Source organism: Halichoerus grypus, chromosome 13, assembly GCF_964656455.1.
Source record: "Halichoerus grypus chromosome 13, mHalGry1.hap1.1, whole genome shotgun sequence".
NCBI classification, from domain to species: domain Eukaryota; kingdom Metazoa; phylum Chordata; class Mammalia; order Carnivora; family Phocidae; genus Halichoerus; species Halichoerus grypus.
This window is the reverse complement of record NC_135724.1, coordinates 47,076,036-47,097,632: the sequence shown is the minus strand read 5'-3', so window position 1 is coordinate 47,097,632 and position 21,597 is coordinate 47,076,036. Positions and strand designations below refer to the sequence as shown.

The 21,597-nt window shown below is 43.3% G+C and overlaps 1 protein-coding gene across 10 annotated transcripts in view; it reads right to left on the bottom strand.

Annotated features, from left to right (window-relative positions):
• The window catches only part of SLC35D4 (solute carrier family 35 member D4), a 113,966-nt gene that overhangs the window by 30,030 nt on the left and 62,339 nt on the right, over nt 1-21,597 (bottom strand). For 5 of the 10 annotated variants that reach the window (XM_036098090.2, XM_036098092.2, XM_036098100.2 and 2 more), the window contains 3 exons: nt 18,789-18,927; nt 17,108-17,131; nt 13,244-13,337 (listed from right to left, as the gene is read on the bottom strand). The exons of 1 other annotated variant lie outside the window; for it this stretch is intronic. In XM_036098090.2, coding sequence (XP_035953983.2) covers nt 13,244-13,337; nt 17,108-17,131; nt 18,789-18,927 — 257 coding nt within the window. Of the gene's footprint in view, nt 1-13,243; nt 13,338-17,107; nt 17,178-18,788; nt 18,928-21,597 lie in introns of all 10 variants that reach the window. 4 more of the 10 variants (XM_036098093.2, XM_036098102.2, XM_036098108.2 and 1 more) reach the window with 3 other exon arrangements.

The following is a 21,597-nucleotide window of genomic DNA, read 5'->3' as shown; positions in this document are numbered from 1 at the left end:
TGACAATGCTTTTTACAAGTTTACAAGTTCACCGTAAAACAGGCTTAATTTTACCTAGTAAACTGACATAGCCAAGACTCCTTTATCTTAATCAAGAGAAATGTCAACATGTCATTGAAAAAAGAAAGACATTAGGCCACGCTCCCAAGATCTGGCAAAACAGCCCGAAAGATAGGCAGTCAAAACTCAGAAAACTTCTTATCCACTTAAGAGATCTTCATAAGGATAAATCAATGGGAGGCTGAAACTTACCAGCAGAATCTTCTCCCCTCTTTTAAGAGCGACTCCTACGTGGGAAACACAGTTGAGGATGGTGGTCGAGTTACTACACAAGGAGGTGTTGTCATAGAGAGAACTGTGAAGGCTCCCTGGCAATCCCAGCGTGTAATTAAGGCACCATCACCCAACAGCCAGCAGGGTGGGCTCCATGGAAACCAACAAACACACATTTTCACAGGCCTAGCAATTGTTCTGAATCAATGACTCTTTATATAGGTTTAAAAACATTGTGAATGGTGCATCAACTGCTTCTCTTGTTAGACAATATCTGATTTAATATGTGTGAGAGGCCTTGTTCTCATGCATGCTGAATGTCCAGTAGTGTCTAGAGTAGGCTGCCCACAGCTAAATTCACTTACCTAGAACTACAGAATATGAACGACAACTTCAGACTCCAGAAATCCCTGGTTAATTTGGTGAGAGAATTAAACTAGTAGTTGACAGGGCCAGGGAGGACCTGCCCACGGCCGGCCTTCACTCTGCTAGGGCTGTGTCAATATTATTCGATCCTCTCAGTATAGCATACATTATTATTATATTTGTTTACAGATGAGAAAATGAAGCACACATCTAGAAAGTGGCAGACCTGGGACTCAAAGCTAGGTCAAAATGAAGTCTTGGTCCAGGTTGATACTCTACGTAATAATGCTCTGTGTTTGCCTAGCACATTGTCACCCTCCAGCTACCTTCACATACATTATCTCATATATTCTGCTTTTATCTTGAAACACTGAGTCCAGTTTTAGAATTTTCTAATTTTGCAATCTATTCTTCCTTGATCTTTTGTCTGCCTGCCCCACTTCTGCACCCACCACACACTCCAGGTTTGAAGACTCACATAGGACCATGTCTAGGAAGGTTTCCCCATCCTCTACCCGGACTGTGAGAGAAGCATCTTCCTAAGCAGCAATGGGAAAGGAAACCCCATTGTATAAGCATGGATTTTGACTATCCAAACTCTAAATAAAAACAGGGACAAACATTCCAATTAACCACCAGTAGCATTTAAGAGAAGGCAGACTTTGGTGATAGGGATGGAAGATCCGATTGCTGAGTGGTTTCCTACTTTATTTTGAATGGGTTCTATTAAGGACTTTTAAAATCCGGTAAATGCTTAATTAAGTAGGCACTGATAATCAATGATCTGGCTCCTAGCACATCATCATTATATATAATCCTACAGTTGAGTGTACATGTCATCAGCATTTAGTTTTAAATATTAGATACATCAACACTGTCAGAACTCACTTGAGTCATAATATTTCTGAGCTATCTGATCAAAGCCAAACAGTGAGTGCTCTTTCCTTGTTCCCCTGAAATCCCAGTCCCCTACACACGTCTCCTGGGAAAACATCATTCCCATCTATCACCACCCTTCTACTGAGGCTCAGGAAAAAGGCTGTTTTCTCTAAAGCTAGCCTCCATACCCCTTCCACCTCTCACTGAAGCCTGTTCTCCCAACTTCCCTCATTTTTCAGCATCTCCGAATCTCTGTATATGGTGTCTTCTTTTCTAGTTTCAAGCATGCCCAATTCCTTCTTTCCCCAGAAAAGAAGTTATTTTCACTAGATCTGGCTATCCCCCTGCCCACCACCAGTCACAATCTCCTTCCTGTGTCTTGTGTATTCTTGGATATTTATGATCCATCTTCCACCCCCTCCCACCTTGCCCTTCTACTAAAGCTGTTTACCCCAAGGCTAGCGAAGTCCTTGCTCTAGTCTTTTCTCAATCTGGATCTTTCTGACCTCTTGGTAGCATTTTGTTTTACTCCTTTCAACTCTTCCTTAGACTTCCCCACACGGAGCTTTTGGGGCTCCCCTCAGCTATCACTTCTCTCTCCTGCACATTATTGATCTCTGGCATCTAAGTGTCTCCCAAGTGAAGCCCTAGCCCTTCGCTCTGCTCCGCCCAAACCTTCTCACTCCCTCAGTGAGCTCATCTACTTCTTTATGCTCTTGATGCCAACTCCACTGCTCTAAGTGAAGCCCAAACAGACACGTGAAGCCCTGAGTTCTCCCCTGCGTTTCACCCCATGTTTCCAACACACAACAGCTCCATTTAGATATTTTCTCACCATACACATCTAAAACATATTTCACCAGCTTTCCTCCCCAACATTGTTCTTTCATAACCCGCCCCCCCCCATTTCTGTCTGTGATGCCATGGATTTCTCATGTCCCGAGCCACAAACCTTGGAGCCATTTGTGATCTTCCCTAGACCCAGACAATTGTCACACATACCTTACTTTAACAGATCTGAGTCTTTGTTATCTAATTTGGTATCTAATTCCTTTGTTATCTAACTAATTACACATCACACAACACTTATATGATAGATTAAATAATTACAATTTATTTTGCTTCAGACGATCAGTCAAGTTGACCTTTCACCCTTACTGCCATCACTCACTACCTTGGTTCGCCTCCCTTCTAAATGCTTGGAACTCATTTCCAACGCGATTTGCCATTAGCCGGTCTCATTCAGAAGTTCACAGTGGTCTCTGGGGGCATGGCTTTTAGGGCTTCCTCATCTGTCTCTTCTGGGCCCAGAATTTCCCCCTCACACCTTCACACTCTTCTCCTCCTCTGGTCAAATTTATTTCCTCACGGTTCCCCAACTGCACATCCCACCTCAGAGCCCCTGCCACTTAACCTGGAAGGCCATCCTTCCATCTTCCCTTCTCCCAGGCAAGACGGGCTTGCAGGGGCCAGTTCGGTCTCTCCACTGCATCAGCCCACTCACAGGTTCCCTTTTCCCAGCTCCTGAAGTCATACCACCCTGCTCAGCAATGTCCTCTAATAGTCTCACCCTTGTCACTCTTACCTCCTCCTCTGGATTATAAGATGCCTTTGGCAAGCACTACACATACACTAATGCACTTCTACCACCCCAGACTCCAAAAGTTTCCCTAATCAATGTTGACTGACTGACATTTCTGAGAAGGCCATTCAAAGAGAGACCATGCACTTTGATATAAGGCACTCTTCATACCGCCCAGGGGGGCACGTGGCTGGCTCAGTCAGTAGAGAATGCAATTCTTGATCTGATCTCAGGGTTCTCTGAGTTCGAGTCTGACGTTGGGTGTGGAGATTACTTTAAAAAAAAAAAAAAGTTTTCCATTTAGGAGCACCTGGCTGGCTCCATTGGTGGAGCATGTGACTCTTAATCTCAGGGTTGTGGGTTTGAGCCCCATGTTAGGTGTAGAGACTGCTTAAAAATAAAATCTTAAAAAACAATACCACCCAAACTCTAAGAATCTAGTGTAACTTAAAATCCCATGGAATTAATAGCTGTTTCAGGCAGGCAGTAAATCATGACAGTGTCAGGGAAGGGACCGGGAGAGGCAAGCAAGGCACCTAGGATGCAACAGGTAAGGAGGCGCATGTTATTCTCTGGTGCTGACCCCACTCTGCATGGCCCTCAGAGTGAGGGCCGCCCTCATCCCAGCCCATGCACATGAAAGCTGAGACTCTATCAATCAAAAAACTAAACCAAATCAAGAGACACATCCTAGGTAAGCTATAGAAAAATCTTTCCCAGGGCCATAAGGAAAACAGACTAAGTAAGACTTGGCTTGCTGGTCTACCACTGACTCAGGACAAGATGGCGGCAGCAACTATGGCATTAGCTTAAAGGAAAAAAAGCATTCTTATGGAGGCAGCTTTGAAATGGGGAGCAAACACTGATTCTAAGGACCCTAGAGGGCCAGAGCTGCTGTCTGGGAATGCCTCTCCTCTCCTGGCTCATCCTCAACATAAACTCACACTGGCCTCAACTGCTTCTTCCCGATGGATGCTGACAACACCAGTCAGTTTGAAGTTAACAAGGATGAGACAAGGCACTATTTGATCAAGAAAAAATTCTCACACGAGAACTTAAATCTGCTAGAAAAACCCATTAGCATACCACATCTTCCTTATATGTGTACACATTTCAATGCTTTCCTCTTAAATTCATTCACTTTTTCTTGTACCAATGCTTCACAAATGGGAAGGGATTCCAAGATTTTATGAAGATGAAGTTAGATTTCACACACCCGAATTTATCAAACTGAAGGGAGGAATATAAAAAGTTGCTAAATATTCTGTTATTTTTAGCTTTTTAGAATGTTTCTTAAATTCACAGATAAAAAAAAAAACAATAACAACAGTGGTAACAATATAAAGTGACTCAGAGGCACTTTTTTCCCACGCTGAGCTTTCTCAGACCTAAAGAAGATACTAAGATAAGGACTGGAGAGAAGCATGGATGCCTTGGAAGTGATGAAGTTCATGTGACAACTCCCAGGAAAATACCAGAGAATGGATCCATCTGGAGCAAGGAAGAAGGTACCCTTAGCCCCTTCTGAATGATGTCCCTTTCTGAGTATCTTTGAGTTTTTCCACAGAATCCAAATTCTCCTCTGGGGCCAATGGAACATCCTTCTGAGTCATTTTCCGAATATGCTGGCACTCAGTAGAGTCACAATGACGTCATGGGGAAATGTTGTATTGCTAAGTACAATTATGTTGTATTTCAAATGTCAGCACATTTTGATGTGTAGGTGGCCCAAAGAATGGGTAAATGTTCTGCCACTGAGGATAACAGAGCTTATTTTCAAACAGAAAAGAAAAAGGAGAAGAGGGGAGGGAGAAAAAGAGAAAGACTGCTTCATGTATTGAGGCTGGAAAAGACCTTAGTGGCTCATCTAATCAAATCTTCCACATTTAAGGAGGATTAGCATTAAACCACAGCAGCCAATTAAAAATCCTTCCACTTTTGAATCAACTACAGAGAAGGAAATTATAAACCTCCCTCCGAGTTTAAGAGGAAAAGAAAAAATAAAATAAATAAAAAGGAGGCTCATGAAAGTAGTGGCCAAACAGGCAAAGCCATACACATAGGAAAAATATCCTCCCTAGTCCTGAAAGACAAGATTTAAACACTATTCTTTGAGCACTTTGTAGCTTTGAGGGATGGTTCACATGCCATAAAATTCACCCACTGTAAATGTAAAATTCAATGATTTTTAATGAACACATTTAAGAAATTAATTTAAATGATGGTGCAACCATCACTACAACCCAGTTTTAGAACATTTCCATTACCTAAAAAAAACTTCCTTGAGCCTATTTTAATCAGTCTCTCTCCAAGAAACCATCACTACGCTTTCTGTCTCTCTAAATTTGCCTTTTTTGGAAATTTCACAGAAATGGCATCATACTATATGTATTATTTTGCAACCGGCTTATTTCACCAAGCGTGATGTTTTTGAGATTCATCCGTGGCATAGCAATGTATTAGTAGCCCATCCCTCTTTATTACCAAATAGTATCCCATTGTATGGGCACGGCACATCTCATTTACACGTTCACCAGCTGATAGACATTTAGATTGTGTGCAGTTTGGGGCTACTATGAAGAATGCTACTCTGAGTGTTCATGTTAAAGTCTTTTTGTTTTCATTTCTCTTGGGTAGATTTCTAGGAACAGAATTGCTGGGTTGTATAGTCAGTTTATGTTTAACATTGTAAGAAACTATCAAGACAGTTTTCTAAAGTGGCTAAACCATTTTACATTCCTACCAGTAATTTGTGAGGGTCCCAGTTTCCCCACATCCTCATCAGCACTTGATATCATCTGTATTTTTTTATTATAGCCATCCTAGTGAGTGTGTAGTAGTATCTCATCATGGTTTTAATCTGCATTTTCCTAATGACTAATGACATTGAGTTCCTTTTAATGGACTTTATGAACCATTCATATATCTCCTTTGGTGAAATGTCTATTCACATCTTTTTTCCTTTTTTAAAATTTAAGCTTTTATTTAGATTCCAATTAGTTACCTACCGTACAGTGTAATATTAGTTTCAGGTGTACAATATAATGATTCAACACTTGCATAAATCATCTGGTGCTCATCGCAACAAGTGCCCTCCTTAATCCCCATCACCTAGTTCACACATCCCCCTCTCAGCTCGCCCCTAGTAACCATCAGTTTGTTCTCTATAGTTAAGAGTCTGTTTCTTGGTTTGCCTCTCTATTTTCCCCTTTCCTCATTTGTTTTGTTTCTTCCATTTCATGTATGTGTGAAATCATATTGTCTCTGTCTTCCTCTTTTTATTATACTCTCTAGCTCCATCCACGTTGTTGCAAGTGGCATCATTCTTTTTTATGGCTGAGTAATATTCCATTATATACATATATATGTATTCACATCTTCTGACCATTTTTTGTTTTTTATTTTTTAAAAAAGATTTATTTATTTATTTGAGAGAGAGAGAGAGTGCAGGGAAGAGGGGCAGAGGGAGAGGGGGACAGAGTTTTTGGTTTTTTTTTAGCCACTAATGTTTATTGGGCCAGATGCCAGGAAGGTAGGGTATGTGCAGGGGGACAGAGTCTTAAGCAGACTCCAAGATGAGCAGGGCGCCTGATGAGGGGCTTGATCTCATGACCCTGAGATCACAACCTGAGCTGAAACCAAGAGTCGGATGCCTAACCAAATGCGCCACCCAGGTGTCCCTGACCATTTTTTAATTGGGTTGTATGTAGTCTCATTAAAGTGTAAGAATTCTTAAGACATTTTAGAAACAAGTCCTTAATCAGATATATAATCTGCAAATCTTTTCTCCTAGGCTGTGGCTTTTCACTTTCTTAACAGTGTCTTTTGACCATTAATTTGAATTGCAAAATATTTTAATTTAAATGAAGTCTAATTTATCAATTACTTTATGGCTTATGCTTTTGGTGTCATATCTAAGAACTCTTTGCTTAAACCAAGGTCAGTCAGATTTCTTCTCATGTTTTCTTCTAAGAGTCTTCTAGTTTTAGTGCCTACATTTAGGTTCACAATCCATATTGAGTTGGTGATGTGAGATGAGGGGCTAAGCCTTTTTTTTTTGGCTTATAGATATTTGATTGTTCCAGCACCATGTGTTGTAAAGAAAATCCTTTCCCTATTCAATTGCCTTGGCACCTATCTTGAAAGTCAACAGACCATAAATGCCTCTCCTTATGCCAACACCATAATGTCTGGATGATTCTAGCTTTATAGTGAGTTTTCAACCCCAACTTCTTTTTCAAAACTGTTTTGGCTATTGAATTTCCAAATACACTTTCGGATCAGTTTGTGAATTCGTACAAAAGCGTTTGCTGGGATTCTGACAGGGATTATGTTGAACCTATGGATCGACTTAGGAAGAATTTCCATCTTAACAACATTGAGTCTCTCCATTTATTGAGATCTTCTTAAATTTCTCTTAGAGAGATTTTACAGTTTTCAGTCTGAACCTCTTTGTTAAGTTCCTACGTATTTTTTGTAATGCTATTATGAATGGACTGGTTTTCCTAATTTCATTTTTATGAACATGACTCTTACTAATACATAAAACTACAATTGATTTTTGTACATTGATTTTGTATCGTGAGACCTTGATAAATTGTTTATTAGTTCAATTAATGTTTTTATAGATTTCTTAGGATTTTCTACATATAGGAGAATGTCATCTGTGAATACAGACAATTTAATTTCTTTTTTTATAAAGATTTTATTTATTTATTTATTTGAGAGAAAGAGAGAGACAGAGAAACAGCATGAGAGGGGAGAGGGTCAGAGGGAGAAGCAGGCTCCCCACTGAGCCGGGAGCCCGATGTGGGACTTGATCCCAGGACTCCGGGATCATGACCTGAGCCGAAGGCAGTTGCTTAACCAACTGAGCCACCTAGGCACCCAGACAATTTAATTTCTTTCTTTCTGATCTGGATGCTTTTTTTTTTTTTTGGCCATACTACACCGCCCAATAGAAGTGGTGAGCACAAACATTCTTATGTTGTTCCCAATCTTAGAGGGAAAGTCTTTCACCATTTGGCATAATGTTAACTATAGGTTTTTCACATATGCCTTGTATCAGGTTAAGAAGATTCCCTTCTATTACTAGTGTGTTGAGAATTTTTATCATGAATGGACATTGGATTTAATCAAATGATTTTTCTGCACCTATTGACATGGCTGCATTTTTTGCTCTTTATTCTATAAATATAATGTATTATATTAATTTTCATTTGTTAAACCAACTTTGTATTCCTGATAAATATCACTTGATCATGCTATAAAATTCTTTTTATATGCTGCCATATTTGGTTTGCTACTATTTTGCTAAAGATCTGTGTTCATGAAAAATATTGATCTGTAGGTTTCTTATGATTTTCTTTTGTCTGGCTTTAGTATCCAGGTAACTCACCTTATAGAATAAATTGGGTGTTATTCCCTTTCCTCTGCTTTCTAAAAGATTTGTAAAGAAAAAATATTTCATTTAAAAATATTTGATAGAGGGACTCCTGGGTGGCTCAGTTGGTTAAGTGTCTGCCTTCGGCTCAGGTCACGATCCCAGGGTCCAGGGACTGAGTCCCACATGGGGCTCCCTGATCAACAGGGAGTCTGCTTCTCCCTCTGCCTGTCATTCCCCCACTTGTGCTCTCTCTTGCTCTCCCTCTCTCTCTGGCAAACAAATAAATAAAATATTAAAAAAAAAAAAACAGATAAAAATTAAAAAATAAAATAAAATAAAAATAAAAGTATTTGACAGAATTCATCAGTAAAGCCCATTGAGCCTGAGTTTTTCTTTGTGGAAAGATTTTTAATTACTACTTACATTTATTTACTTGTTAGAGAAGTTTATTCAGATTTTCTATTTATTCTTCAATTTTCCTAATTTGTACCTTTCTGGGACTTTGTCCATTTCCTCTAAATTGTCTAATTTGCTGGCATAATATAAATGAAGAAAGTTATTCATAATATATAATCCTCTTAGTTTCTATAGAATCAATAGTGATGTCCTTCATTTCATTTCTAATTTTGATAAGCTGTGTCTTCTTTCTTATTTTCTTAGTCATTCTGGCTAGAGGTTTGTCAATTTTGTTGGTGTTTTCAGGGAACCAACAATGATTTTCCTTATTATTTTTGTTTTGAATTTCATTAATTTCCACTTCAAAGTTTATCATATCCTTCCTTCTGCTTACTATGGATTTAATTTGCTCTTTCTCTAGTTTAAGGTAGAAGCTCAGATTATGATTTGAGACCTTTCTTTTTTCTGATATGGGTGTTTATAGCTATAAATTTCCCTCTGAGCACTACTTTAACTGCATCCCATAAATTCAGACATATTGTGTGGTTTTGTTTTCATTTGGTTCAAAATACTTTTATTTTCCCTTGTGATGTCTTCTTTGCCCCATGCACTATTTAGAGGTATGTTATTTAATTTCCAAATAAATGGGTTTTTTTTCTAGACTTTTTTTCTGTTGTAAATTTCTAATATAATTCTGTGACCAAAGAACATAGTTTACATGATTTCAATCTTTTTAAATTTACTGAGACTTGTTTTGTGACCCAGCACAACATCTATCCTGAAGAATGTTTCATGTGTATTTGAGAAGAATGTGTTTTCTGCAGTCAGTGGGTGGAGTATCATATGTCCGTTATGATAAGTTGGTTGATAGTATTGTTCAAGTCATCTATACCTTTTATATCCTTGTTTTTCCACCTAGTTGTTCTATCAACTTTGAGAGTGTAGGATTGGCATCTCTATTATTGTTGAATAATTTATTTCTCCTTTCTATTCTGTCACTTTTTGCTTCATACATTTTGGGGTACTGTTGTTAGGTGCATATACATTTATAACTGTCATATCTTTCTAGTGTATCAATCCTTTTATCATTAACAAATGTCTTTGTTTTTCCCTAGTAATATTTCCTGTCATAAAGTCTATTTTGTCTGATTTTATTTTTTTAAGATTTTATTTATTTGACAGAGAGGGAGAGAGAGAGAGAGAGTACAAGCAGGGGGAGTGGCAGGCAGAGGGAGAGGGAGAAGCAGGCTCCCTGCTCAGCAGGGAGCCCAAAGTGGGGCTTGATCCCAGGACCCTGGGATCATGACCTGAGCTGAAGGCAGACACTTAACTGTCTGAGCCATCCAGGCGCCCCTGTCTGATTTTAATATAGTCACTCTAGCTAGCTTGCTAATAAGCTACTGTTTGCATGGTGACATTTTTCCATCCTTTTACGTTCATCCTATTTATGTCTTTGTATCTAAGGTGTGTCCTTTGTAGACAGCATATAGGTGCATCTTGCTTTTTTATCCAGTCTGACAATCTTTGCTTTTTGAGTGGGATATTTAGTCTATTCACATGTAATATAATGATTGATATAGAGGCTTGCAATAAATCTCTTAGTCTTTATCTGGGAATGTCTTTATTTCTCCTTCACATTTGAAAGACAGTTTTGCTGTATGTAGACTTCCTGGTTGACAGATTTTTCTTTCAGCACGTTGGATATGTTATCCTATTGCCTTCTGGTTTCCATTGTTTTTGATAAGTCATCCATTGATTGTATTTTTTTTCTACACCACTTTCCTCTTCCTCTGGAACTCTCATAACACATATGTTGATATGCCTGATGTTGTCTCACAGGTCTCAGCCTCTGTTCATAATTCTTCAGTTATTAAAAAATCTTTGCTCTTTAGATTGAATACTTGCTTTTGTTCCACCTTCCAGTTCACTTATTTTTCCTTCTGCCATTTAAATCTGTTGTTGAGTACTTCTAGGGAATTTTTCATTTCATTTCATTTCGGTCATTGTATTTTCCAATTACAGAATTTCCACTTGGGTCTCTTTTTTTTTAATCATCTCTATCTCTTTATTGAGATTCTGTATTCATTGAGTTTTTAATTCTTTAAACCTGGTTTCCTTTAGATCTCTAAGCGTATTTAAATAGCTGCTTTGCAGTCTTCTTCCACTAAGTCCTACATCGGAGGACACTCAGACATAGCTCCTATTAACTGCTTTTTTCCTGTGTATGGATCATGCTTTCTGGTTTCTTTGGATGCCCCTACCTTTTTTGTTGTTGAATATTGGACATTTTAGATAATATAGCATAGCAACTTTGGATTCTGACTTTTCCCAGAGCACTGTTGTTGGTATTGCTGTTTTGCTTGTTTAGTAATTTGCCTGGACTAAGTCTATGAAATTAGTCTCCCATATAAGGTACAGTTGCTGATGTCCTTTACTCAGGTTTTTTTTTCTACTTTTTATTTTTAAGCTTTTTCTGGCTCTCTAGAAGTCATCCCCATCTCTGCATAGCTTGGTGTTCTAGCAAAGCCTAGTCAGAGGTTTTGTTCAAACACCTTCAGCCAGAAAGGCTTCTTCTCTCTGCTTCTGTGTGTGGGCTGGGGAGCACACTCAAACTTCAGGCTGAAGTTTTTCATGCCTGCCCCAGCTTTTGCTGGCTCTCTCCCATCTCCTGTGTGTGCATGCAGGCTCTGCTGGCCAGGGACATGTGGGTGTTTTGGGCACACGCCATCTCTGCCGCTCGTGCACACAGACTACGGTCAATCTGGGACACATGGAGAGCTATCAAGCCCCTGCTTGCTGTCTCACCTCCCCGAACTACCTATTAAGTGCTCAGCTAGACCACTGGTCCATTGCTTGCCCCAAAGAGGACTGGAAACTCAAGATAGTGGAGTTATTGGCTCTTCTTACCGATTTACCACTGACATAGCCGTTTTAACTAAAAATACTCCAAATAGAGTATTCTGGAAGTGGCAGCAAGGCTGCTGGTTTTCACAGCCTGCCCTGCTCTGGTTGAGATATCACACTGACAGAGCCGAAGAGGAGGGAATGAGAGCGACCTTAGGGAAGACCGCCACAGGCTCACGTTGCTCCTACCCAGAGTTCTGCAGTTTTCATGAACAAGTGCTTGCTTTCTCAGTTTGTTGTATGCCTTTGGTCAATTTTTAGAGAGCTGAAATGGATATTTTTGACAATCTTTTTCCAGCTTTCCAGTTACTTTCTGGGAGGAGGATTTGTCAACCTCCTCATTCCGTCATGCTGGAAGTCAGTATCTCAGCCACTCTTTACATTTTACTGTAATTAGAATTAATAATGCTGTTAAAAAGCAGACCTATGGAGGTGAAAATATTACTGTGAAATGTTGTTTTCGAAGAAAAATGTTTGGTTTTGTTTTCTGGGAAAAAAAATCAACCAACAAACACAGAGATGACTCAAGGTACGATCTTAAATGATTATTTCATTAGGTTAAATTAAGAAACTCATTTCTTGGGACGCCTGGGTGGCTCAGTCAGTTAAGCATCTGCCTTCAGCTCAGGTCATGATCCCAGGGTCCTGGGGTCGAGTCCCAGCAGGGAACCTGCTTCTCTCTCTCCCTCTGCCTGCCGCTCCCCCTGCTTGGTGCTCTCTCTCTTTTTCTGACAAATAAATAAATAAAATCTTAAAAAAAAAAGAAGAAGAAGAAGAAATCTCATTTCTCAGAAGCAGCACGTAGGGCCTTGCAACTCAACTGTTTCACAGGCACAAGAGAAATGAAAGGCTCCGCTAGAAAAAGTTAGTCTCAAAGCATTTCAGTCACGATTGAGCATCCCACAGCTGCTTTTTCTGCTCATTTTCCCACCTCTCTATCTTATGCCTCAACCATGATCATCAGATATGCAATGGGCATCCTTATAATAGTCTGTTGTCTGAAGGCTTCATCAAAGTCCTCCTACCTGGCCATTTGTCTATTCTCCTTTCTCCACCACCCCTGACAGACCGAGACCTGTCGGGCAAGTCACTTGGGCTCTGGGCACCCTCACAGCCCCGAGGAAGGAAGAGAAGACCTGCCCCACATATCCAGGAATCCAGTGTCATGGAACTGGAGAAGACTTAGAGATTTTCTGGAGGCCAAACCTCTCCTGTTCAGATGGGGAAATTAAGGCTCCAGGCAAGTTAAGGGGATTATCCCTTCCAGGAGTGTGATAAAGATTATGTCATGCTGATAAAATAGGCAGAGGACCTCAGAAATTGTCATCACTGAAGGATCAGGCTCAGGGCTGATGACTGGAAATGATTTCATGAAGATCAGACCTGACATGCTCCAAAAACACTGGACATGAAGGCTCCTGAGATTGATTTTTCCCCGCTCCTTCCCTCTTTCTTACCTTAGCAAAGAAAATCCAGGCTGCACACTGCCCTGGGGCCATAAGGCTTTTCAGCTTCACTGTGCTGAGCATGAGGAAGAATCCTAACAATCCACTGGAAGGAGAAAATATTCTTTTGTTAGTGAGGCTTGTCTTCCTTTTAAGCAATAGCTATTTTCTCTTAGATTTTACCAGTCAGTTTCTAATCATTACAGAACCTGTATCTCATCTGGGTTTTCTAGTGATCTCTGGATTTAAAAACCCAGGAAGCTCTAATTTCCTAAGGAGCTATGATAAGAGAGTTCCACTGGGTAGCGGGCCATGGGGGAGGGAGTATAGGAACTTGGGAAGTCTCTGGCTAAATCATGAAAGAAAAAAGTGTGGAGGACAATACCTCCTGCTCCCTCCCATATTATTTCTGGAGCTTGGTGCTTGCCAAGGTAGAACTTCAACTTTTTTCAAGCAGAACAAACTGCCAGAAAAAGACTTCCAAAGCAAAACTCACCATATGGGGACAGAGGGTCTGGACTGACTCCTGGGTTCAAGGTAAGAATCTGAAGGGGAGGGCTGGCTCCAGTAGCAGATGTCCCCCAAACCAGGCTCAGCTACACATATATTATGCTTTGGGAATGACGCCTAAGCCCATGTGTGTGACCTGAGAGACCACGCCCCATGGGGAGTTCTAGAGATCTGGAGCAGCAACACACTGACATAGCGGTGGACGGGGAAGTAGTGCTCTATGCTGGAACCATTTCTGAAAGCATCACTGTGTGGTCAAGGACAAAGCGAAGGGCACTCCAACAGAATGGTCACTCCTCCTTGCATTTGGAGGCTGGGCAATTGGGGAAGAGAGTGTAGCAGAGAGAATCCATGATAGAAGTTGACTTCTTGTCAAGCGGGGGCTTGAGTGTGACTTAAGAGAAATTGAAAAGCAGGAGATATGACTGCAGTTGTACCCCAAACCACAGAGGCAGGTCCTGTGAGCTGTAGCTCATTTGTACCTCCAGGGTCTCAAGTGCCACCCTGTCATCTCACCTTTATTACAGGCACTGCTGTGGGGCCCCAACTCAGATCATGCGCTCTGAGAGGGCAGGGCCCAATCTTGGGCTTCTCTGTGTTTTCCCCCACGGAGCCAAACATGGTGCCTTGGTCACGGTAGGTATGACATAAATGTTTGACAAGTTTACTTAGAAGCAGGTTGGATTGAGTTAAATAGCTGTAAGGCCAAATTTCACAGAAATGTGTGCCTTCACTTCATTAGATTAGGTTAGTTCACAGCCACATTCTTGGGGCAGGACCAAGGACAGGGATGAGGGTTCCCTTGCGTATATTTCAGCCTGTTGGACCCTGATGACCTGCAAAGTTTGTTCAGATTTGCATCTGTAGTCATGGGAGGCTGGGCGGCTATGGATGAAGACAGTCAGTCATTCACACCCGAAAGGCAAGGAGGTCCAGGGGGTAAGCAGCAGGCTGGAAATTGAGTGACTTGGGTTGTGCCCACTGACCCTCATGACCTTGACTCATCCCCCTTTGTCCCTTTTTTTCTTGCCTCAGGTTCTGTGTTGTTAAAGCAGGAATATGCATCGTGGTTCTCATCCTATCTTATGGAAATTAGAGACTTTCAGAACAGAAAGCCTCCCTAGCCCCAAATCTCACTTTATTAACAAGCAAACTGAGGAGGAGGCACAATCAGAATCCAGGTGTCCTGGTTCTTTCAAAGGTTCTCCACAGTGAAGATACCTTGTTGACCCAACAAAGACAGAGTGTGATGCTGCAGGTGCCCGCGGCCACTGCGAGGTTGGGAGTGGAAAGTAAGGCGGCCGGCGCTCCAGGGCTCCTGCTGGTGGCCTCCACCCCTGCCTCCAGGGAGGTAACAACTTCGCAGGGGCCTGTGCTGCCTCCCATAGCCCCTCCCCTCTGATCCCCCCTCCCCCACCTCCAGCCAGAGGAAGGGCATAATTCCATGTCCCCTTTCCCCTCAGCACAGACTCTGCTAGAACAGAGCCACTCCCAGTCTGTGCCCAACACGCTTGGGAAAGCATCCATGACTCCTTCCCATCCCTTGACTGGTATGTCTTTGAATCATTTCCAAATTACTCACGGGTCCCTCTCTTTCTCCTTCCACATTCAGCTCTTCTACCCCTCGCCATGGAGGCAGACCTTAAAAGCAATGGGAGGATCGCAGAAGTAAAAGAGCCTGGGTTCCCCGTTAATGTGTGTCTGGGTCATGGCTACCACCATCCTCTCAGGCCTCCATGACTCCTTCTGAGTTCCTCCAGGGCCTCTGAAGGTGACAACGCTTAGTCTGAGCTATGGCCGTGGAGGAATCATGAGATGACGTGGGGAAAATGGATACATTCTTAAAAGAGTTTAAGCTTCATACTGCAGCCGGGGGTTGGCGGTGGGTAGAACGTAATAGATTCCTAGCAATTCAAGCAACGATTTCCAAATCTTTAAAGTATAAAGCCCTGATTTTTCATGCTGGGTTGTAAGAAATTTGCAGATTAAAAGGGGCAGAAATGGAGCCAAACTACCGCCCCACCAAACCATCATCAACGGGCTACGAACCGTGTTCTCTGTTCCAAAGAACTGAACAACGACTGCACTCCCCTCCGCACTGTGCTGGTGCTGCCAAAAAACCTGACCCAGAGGGAAACAAGTCCATGGACACCAGAGGGGCAGTAACGCTCCTGCCACCCGAGCCTAGCTAACGGGCAGCCCACAAGGCCTGACCAAACTGACAGGAACTGGGAAGCTGAATTCTGACAGTATCCTCCTGAGAGTTAGCTGAGGATGATAAGTGCCATTCTGAGGCTCAAATGCAAAAGCAAACTGTACAATATTGATTTGTTTTTTGTCCTAACACACCCCTATCAGAAACAGTATGTAGCCACACACCAGCTTTTTGACTCTGTAAAGAATCACTGCCCCACAAGGTACAACCTTTTATGTGCGGGAAGAAGTGGTCTGGCTTAGCAATTGCTCATGGTCTGTGGACATTTTAGTTAATTATAATCAAGCTGAGCAGATAATAGTAATGGCCATCATTTACTAGGCCAGGCGAAATGCTTAGAGCTTACACACCTTATTTAGCATACACGATCACCCAGGAGTGGTATTATCTTTTCACTTTACAGATGAGAAAACTCGACTAAAGCTTGGGAGAACTAGGACAACTTGCCCAAAGAACAAACACATTAGCAAGCAGCAAGGCCGGCATTCACCCAAGACTGGGCTTCCCACCCTATCAGAACACACACCTCAAGACTATCTACAGAAGCCTTTCCATTTCTTAGCACGAGAAAGTCAAGCAACGTGGGAATCATGGCTAGGAAGGGGTAGAGGGTGGGTCTGAACTTCATCTATATGTACCCATCTCATTGGTCTTAGTACCTCCCAAGGCCGCGTAGTAAAGGTCACTTTGTTGTCTAGATGTCGCCTAGTCACTGGTTTCCAAAACCTGTTTCTCAGGGTCTTAGGATTCAGTCAAGGTTTTTGGGAGGGCGCCCTTTAGGGACAAAGCAGGGGCCAAGGAGGAAGCTGAACGGGTGCAATTCTGGACCCAAATCTTCCCTTGAACTGAATCCAATGCATCATTTTATACAATGAAGTTCTGTTTAGGAATGGCTTGTGGAGAGAAAAACAGTGCAACGTTCTTGGCTCTTCTGCCCGGGCCAAGAAACTTCTGTAGGACACAGGTCCCCCAGGCCCCAGGCCAGCCCTGAGCACCTAAGGATGTGGATGACAACCCGCGGATGGCCAAGGGAGCAGCTTCCTGGCCTGGCCACCACTCTCTTCTGCCCTCATCTGGATAACCAACCGGCAGTGACCCTGGACTTGATGAAGACAAATTAATAGGGCCAGGGGTTTATGGGTTAAGCTTACCTGGCACAGCAGCTGCCATGGAATCTGTAGAAATACAGGAATGGAAAGTCCGGGACGCTGACGAGATCACCTGAGAGGCACAGCAACGGTGAGACAATGGGTCCCCACAGGCCCCGTCCCCAGCGGCCCCGGGAAACACAGGCGAGGGTCTTCAGCACAGCCATCTGAGCACTGAGCTGCCCGGCACTGAATTCCCTCTGCCATCCCCAGGGTTTCTGTCTTAGCGGCATCGTCTTAAAATAATAGTGTGATGATCCATAATGCCCAGTTAGCGAGAGTCTGCCCTGCACAGGGCCCTACGCTAAAAGCTCTATGTACGACATCTTTCAGTCCTTGTAATAACTCTCTGGTGTTCCAGTATCCCCATTTAACTGGTGCTCAGAGAAGTTAAGGGATGTGTCTAGGATTGCACACCTCTTGAACTGGGAAGCCGGAATGTACACCCCCGAGTCACTCCAAACCCTACAATCTTTCCTCATCACCCGGCAGCCATCCCTGCCCAAGGCGGAGTGTAGGACAAAAAGAATCTGTTTTTTTTTTTAACATTATTCTATTCTTTTCTGCCTTATGTCTAAAAAAAGATTGTGAATGCGTGCCATCTTTTTTTCATTTGGTGTTTAATTACTGCACGAACAGCACAGGGGCCAGACCGACCGAGCTTACTCATTTGGGTTTAAGGTCCAAAGGGTACATTTATTTCTAGTGAAGTAAGTTCATTCTTTTAGTTCCACTTGGTGCAAGAGGAAATAATCACACATATTGGCCGCTTCCCTCTCTGGAATTTGAACTTGGTCACAAACAAGAAGTCAGGAGATTAAAAAAGCAGAAAGCCTTCCAAAAATGTCCAGAGAAAAGGAATTAAGCATTTCCACAGCAGATAGCCTAATCCTCCCAAATCTGGAGTTTCTGAGACTCGGGAGGAGCCAGACCTTCCAGACCCCCGGGCCCCAGTCTGTTTCCCAGATCCGGATGGACCGGAGCAAGAACGGCTGATCTCCCTAAGTTAGGGACTCAGTGTGCTAGCTGCGCGTGCAACATACAGTCAGTAATTCCTTCATCGCTGCACTTATAATCAAGAGTGTCAGAACAAGACACAACGGGCTGCTACCCTTCCTCAGAGACCGAACCGATTTCAATTAATTCAACCACCTCTTGGGAAGGAAAGGCCTGAATTCCATCTCCTTAGAGGGTTTTTTTTTTTTATCACGACTATTGTTTTGTTTTGTTTGTGCATATGTGCGTGCTCTTAACTACAAAGGGAGAGGGTCTCTTGGGATCTGGTTTTCGTGCAGCCCAACCAGAGGTTCAGAGCTCTCGCTTTCTTCCTGCCACGACTCCCCTGACCACTTCTACCATCTACGCGGGCCGGCGCTGGTGGAGGGGTTTTGCAAACAACAACATCAGGCTCAGTGCGGGAAGAGCACGATTTCTGCAGGGGGCCCTTTCCACACAGAAGTGACAGCGAGGTAACCAGGGGGCACCCCAGCCCCAGAGGGCGGCCAGAGCAACCCCCCCCCATGCCCTGTGCAGGCGGGTGAAGTGACAGTCCATGCAGGGTTTCGCTCTCTGGCCGCTGTGGTTCTTGGCCCCCTTCCAGTGTCCCTCTCAGTGCGAGGGCACCGGCCGTGCGGTCCGTGTGGTGAGGAGGAAGGACAGAGAGGAGATGAGCTAAGTGCAGGACCTCGAGATTCCTCGGGCGCTGCTCCTCTCTGCACCCAGGCTCTCATCAGAACGGGGTTCGCGGGGCACTGGCAGCCTTCCCAGCCCAGCGTGGGCTGCGGTGGGGGGCTCTGATGAGCCGTGGGGTGGTCCGAGGCGGGCTGGGAGGCAGGAAGACAAAGGAAAAACATCACGGTCCTAGGGAATTTACTGGTTACGTGATAACCTTCACTGAAACCTTGAAAACGGAGCCTATAAATTCCTGACAGAGAGAACGGCTCACTCTTTATCTTTGAGCCATTTCTAAGCCTACACATTTCCCACACAGTACTTAGTTGACGCCATGCCTGTCTCTCCTTGTGTAACCACCAAGTCCCTGCGTGGAGGGACTCTGCCTCACTCATCTCATATCCAGGGCGTTAGGATCACCCCCGGCATAGGCTAAGCGCTACTAAAGCAGCAGTACCTGAAAGCACCTAACTCCTCTTGCTTCCCCTGCAGAGAACGTTCCCCTTTCCAGCTGGCTCTGCTGGTCCTTCATTTCAAATGTGCCCCAAATGCTGCCCCTCTGATGCCGGCAGCCTGGTTCCTCTCTTCCCCCAGTTCTTCAATAAGGAGGGTGCACGCCAACCTCTACCCGGCAGAGGTTAATGACGGCGCTGCCGATGGCCCCGATGATGAGGCAGCGTGTGGCTGGCTGGCCCAAACCCGTGAGAACGCAGTCCGGGAACCTGAAAAAGTGGTAAAGGTGCTCAAAAGACAGCGCTCCTGCACCAGCTATTGGGGAATGCACAATTTCAGCACAAATTACGTAGCCGAACAGTCGTGAACGTGTTTTGTGGCAGCAACACGCAGCCTTCTGCAACAGTCCTAGTCAGGCCTTCACTTTTCTCTTCGGTTTTTACTTAAATTCCACTTAGTTAAGATACAGTGTCATATTCGTTTCGGGTGGATGGTGATTGGACACTTCCAGATATCACCCGGTGCTCGTCACAGCATGACGCTTTCTGCTGACTTTCTGAGTGAGGGAGTGAATCCAATTTCTCTGAAGATCAGAGCATGAAATTGCCACGGTGAAGAGTGTGGCCCAATCTTACCACATTCAAGACTAACTGATATCTGAACATTAAGAAAACTTCCTCTCACCAGATTTTAGCCCTGGGAACCGGCAGGAAAATGGAAGGTCAGTTCCAAGAAGTAATCAGCGCTACTTGCTTTGTCTGACACATGAGCACACCCCAGGTAACAAGGTCATTTCTGGGTCCAGTTCCTGTGGGTCTCTCTGCTCGATGGGTCCTTGAAATGCTCCCTCTTGAACACACGACAGGGGGGCCTGATACAAAGATGAAATGCAAACTTGCAAACAGAGGAAGAATTTCTCTTCTCTACTAGTGCTTATTTTTTTTTTAATGTTTTTTTATTTATTTATTCATGAAAGTCAGAGAGAGAGAGAGAGAGGCAGAGGCAGAGGGAGAAGCAGGCTCCCTGCCTAGCAGGGAGCCCGATGCGGGACTCGACCCCAGCACCCTGGGATCATGACCTGAGCCGAAGGCAGACGCTTGACCGTCTGAGCCACCCAGGCGCCCTCTACTAGTGCTTAAAATGGTCCAAGGGGAAGCACGGTTCCAAGGTTCTTGAAGCCTCTGTGTGAATCATGAGGTTGAATGACAAGAGGGGGAGGTAGATTCCAACCACCAAGGAGCAAACGCAGTGCTCGAAGGGGGAAAAGTGGCAGGGTTTGCACTCAGGATAAAGAGAACTATCTACCTGATCCCTACCACCGTCTCCCAAAGCACTCCCAAGCCTGGGACCCAAAGGGCCATATCTGCCTCTACAGAAACACTTATCTTTCTAGTCACTCAGGAATAGTGAGAAGGGCAGCTCAGTCAAGAGCACTATCAAGAGACCATGCAGACTAGCTAAAATAAGACTGAACACCAAATGTTAGTGACAATGTGGAGGAACTGGAACTCTCAGACATTGCTGAGTAGGAATGCAAAATGGTATAAACACTTTAGAAAAATGGCACTTTCTTAAAAGTTAAATGTACATCTATTCTAAGATACAGAAATTCTATTCCTAGGGTATTTATCCATGAGACATGAAAACCTAAGTTCACAAAAATTCTTGTATAAGAATGTTCGTGGCGGGGAGGCACCTGGCTGGCTCAGTTGGTAAAGTGTGTGACTCTTGATCTCGGGGTTATAGGTTCGAGCCCCATGTTGGGTATTATAGATTATGTAAAAATAAAATCTTTAAAAAGAAATTAAAAAAAGAATGTTCATGGAAGCTTTATTCGTAACAGCTAAAAATTGGAAATGGTGCAAGTGAACATCAGCAGGTGAACGGATAAACAAAAGGTGGTATGTTCATACACTAGCACCCTACTCAGTAATACAAGGGAATCAATTAGTGAAACAGACAACAACCTGGATGAATCTTGGAACACTACACGGAATGAAGAGCCAGACACAAAGGAACACTTCCTGCCGTGTGTTTCCATTTATACGAGGCTCCAGGATAAACAGAATTTATCTATGGTAACAGAAATCAGATCTGTGGTGGCTTTGGTGGTGGATGAGAAGCGAATAATGAGAAAGGGGCATGAGGAAACTTTCTATAGTGACAGAAATGGTCTATATCTTCAAGGGAGTGTAAGCTACACAGGTGTATACCTTTGTCAAAATTGATGAAGCCGTACACATAAGATAGGTGCATTTCATATACATAAATTATACCTCAATATTTTTTTCCGAGAGAGAGTGTGCACATGCAAGCGGGGGGGCGGGGAGAAGGGGCAGAGCAAGAGGTAGGAAGAGAATCTTAAGCTG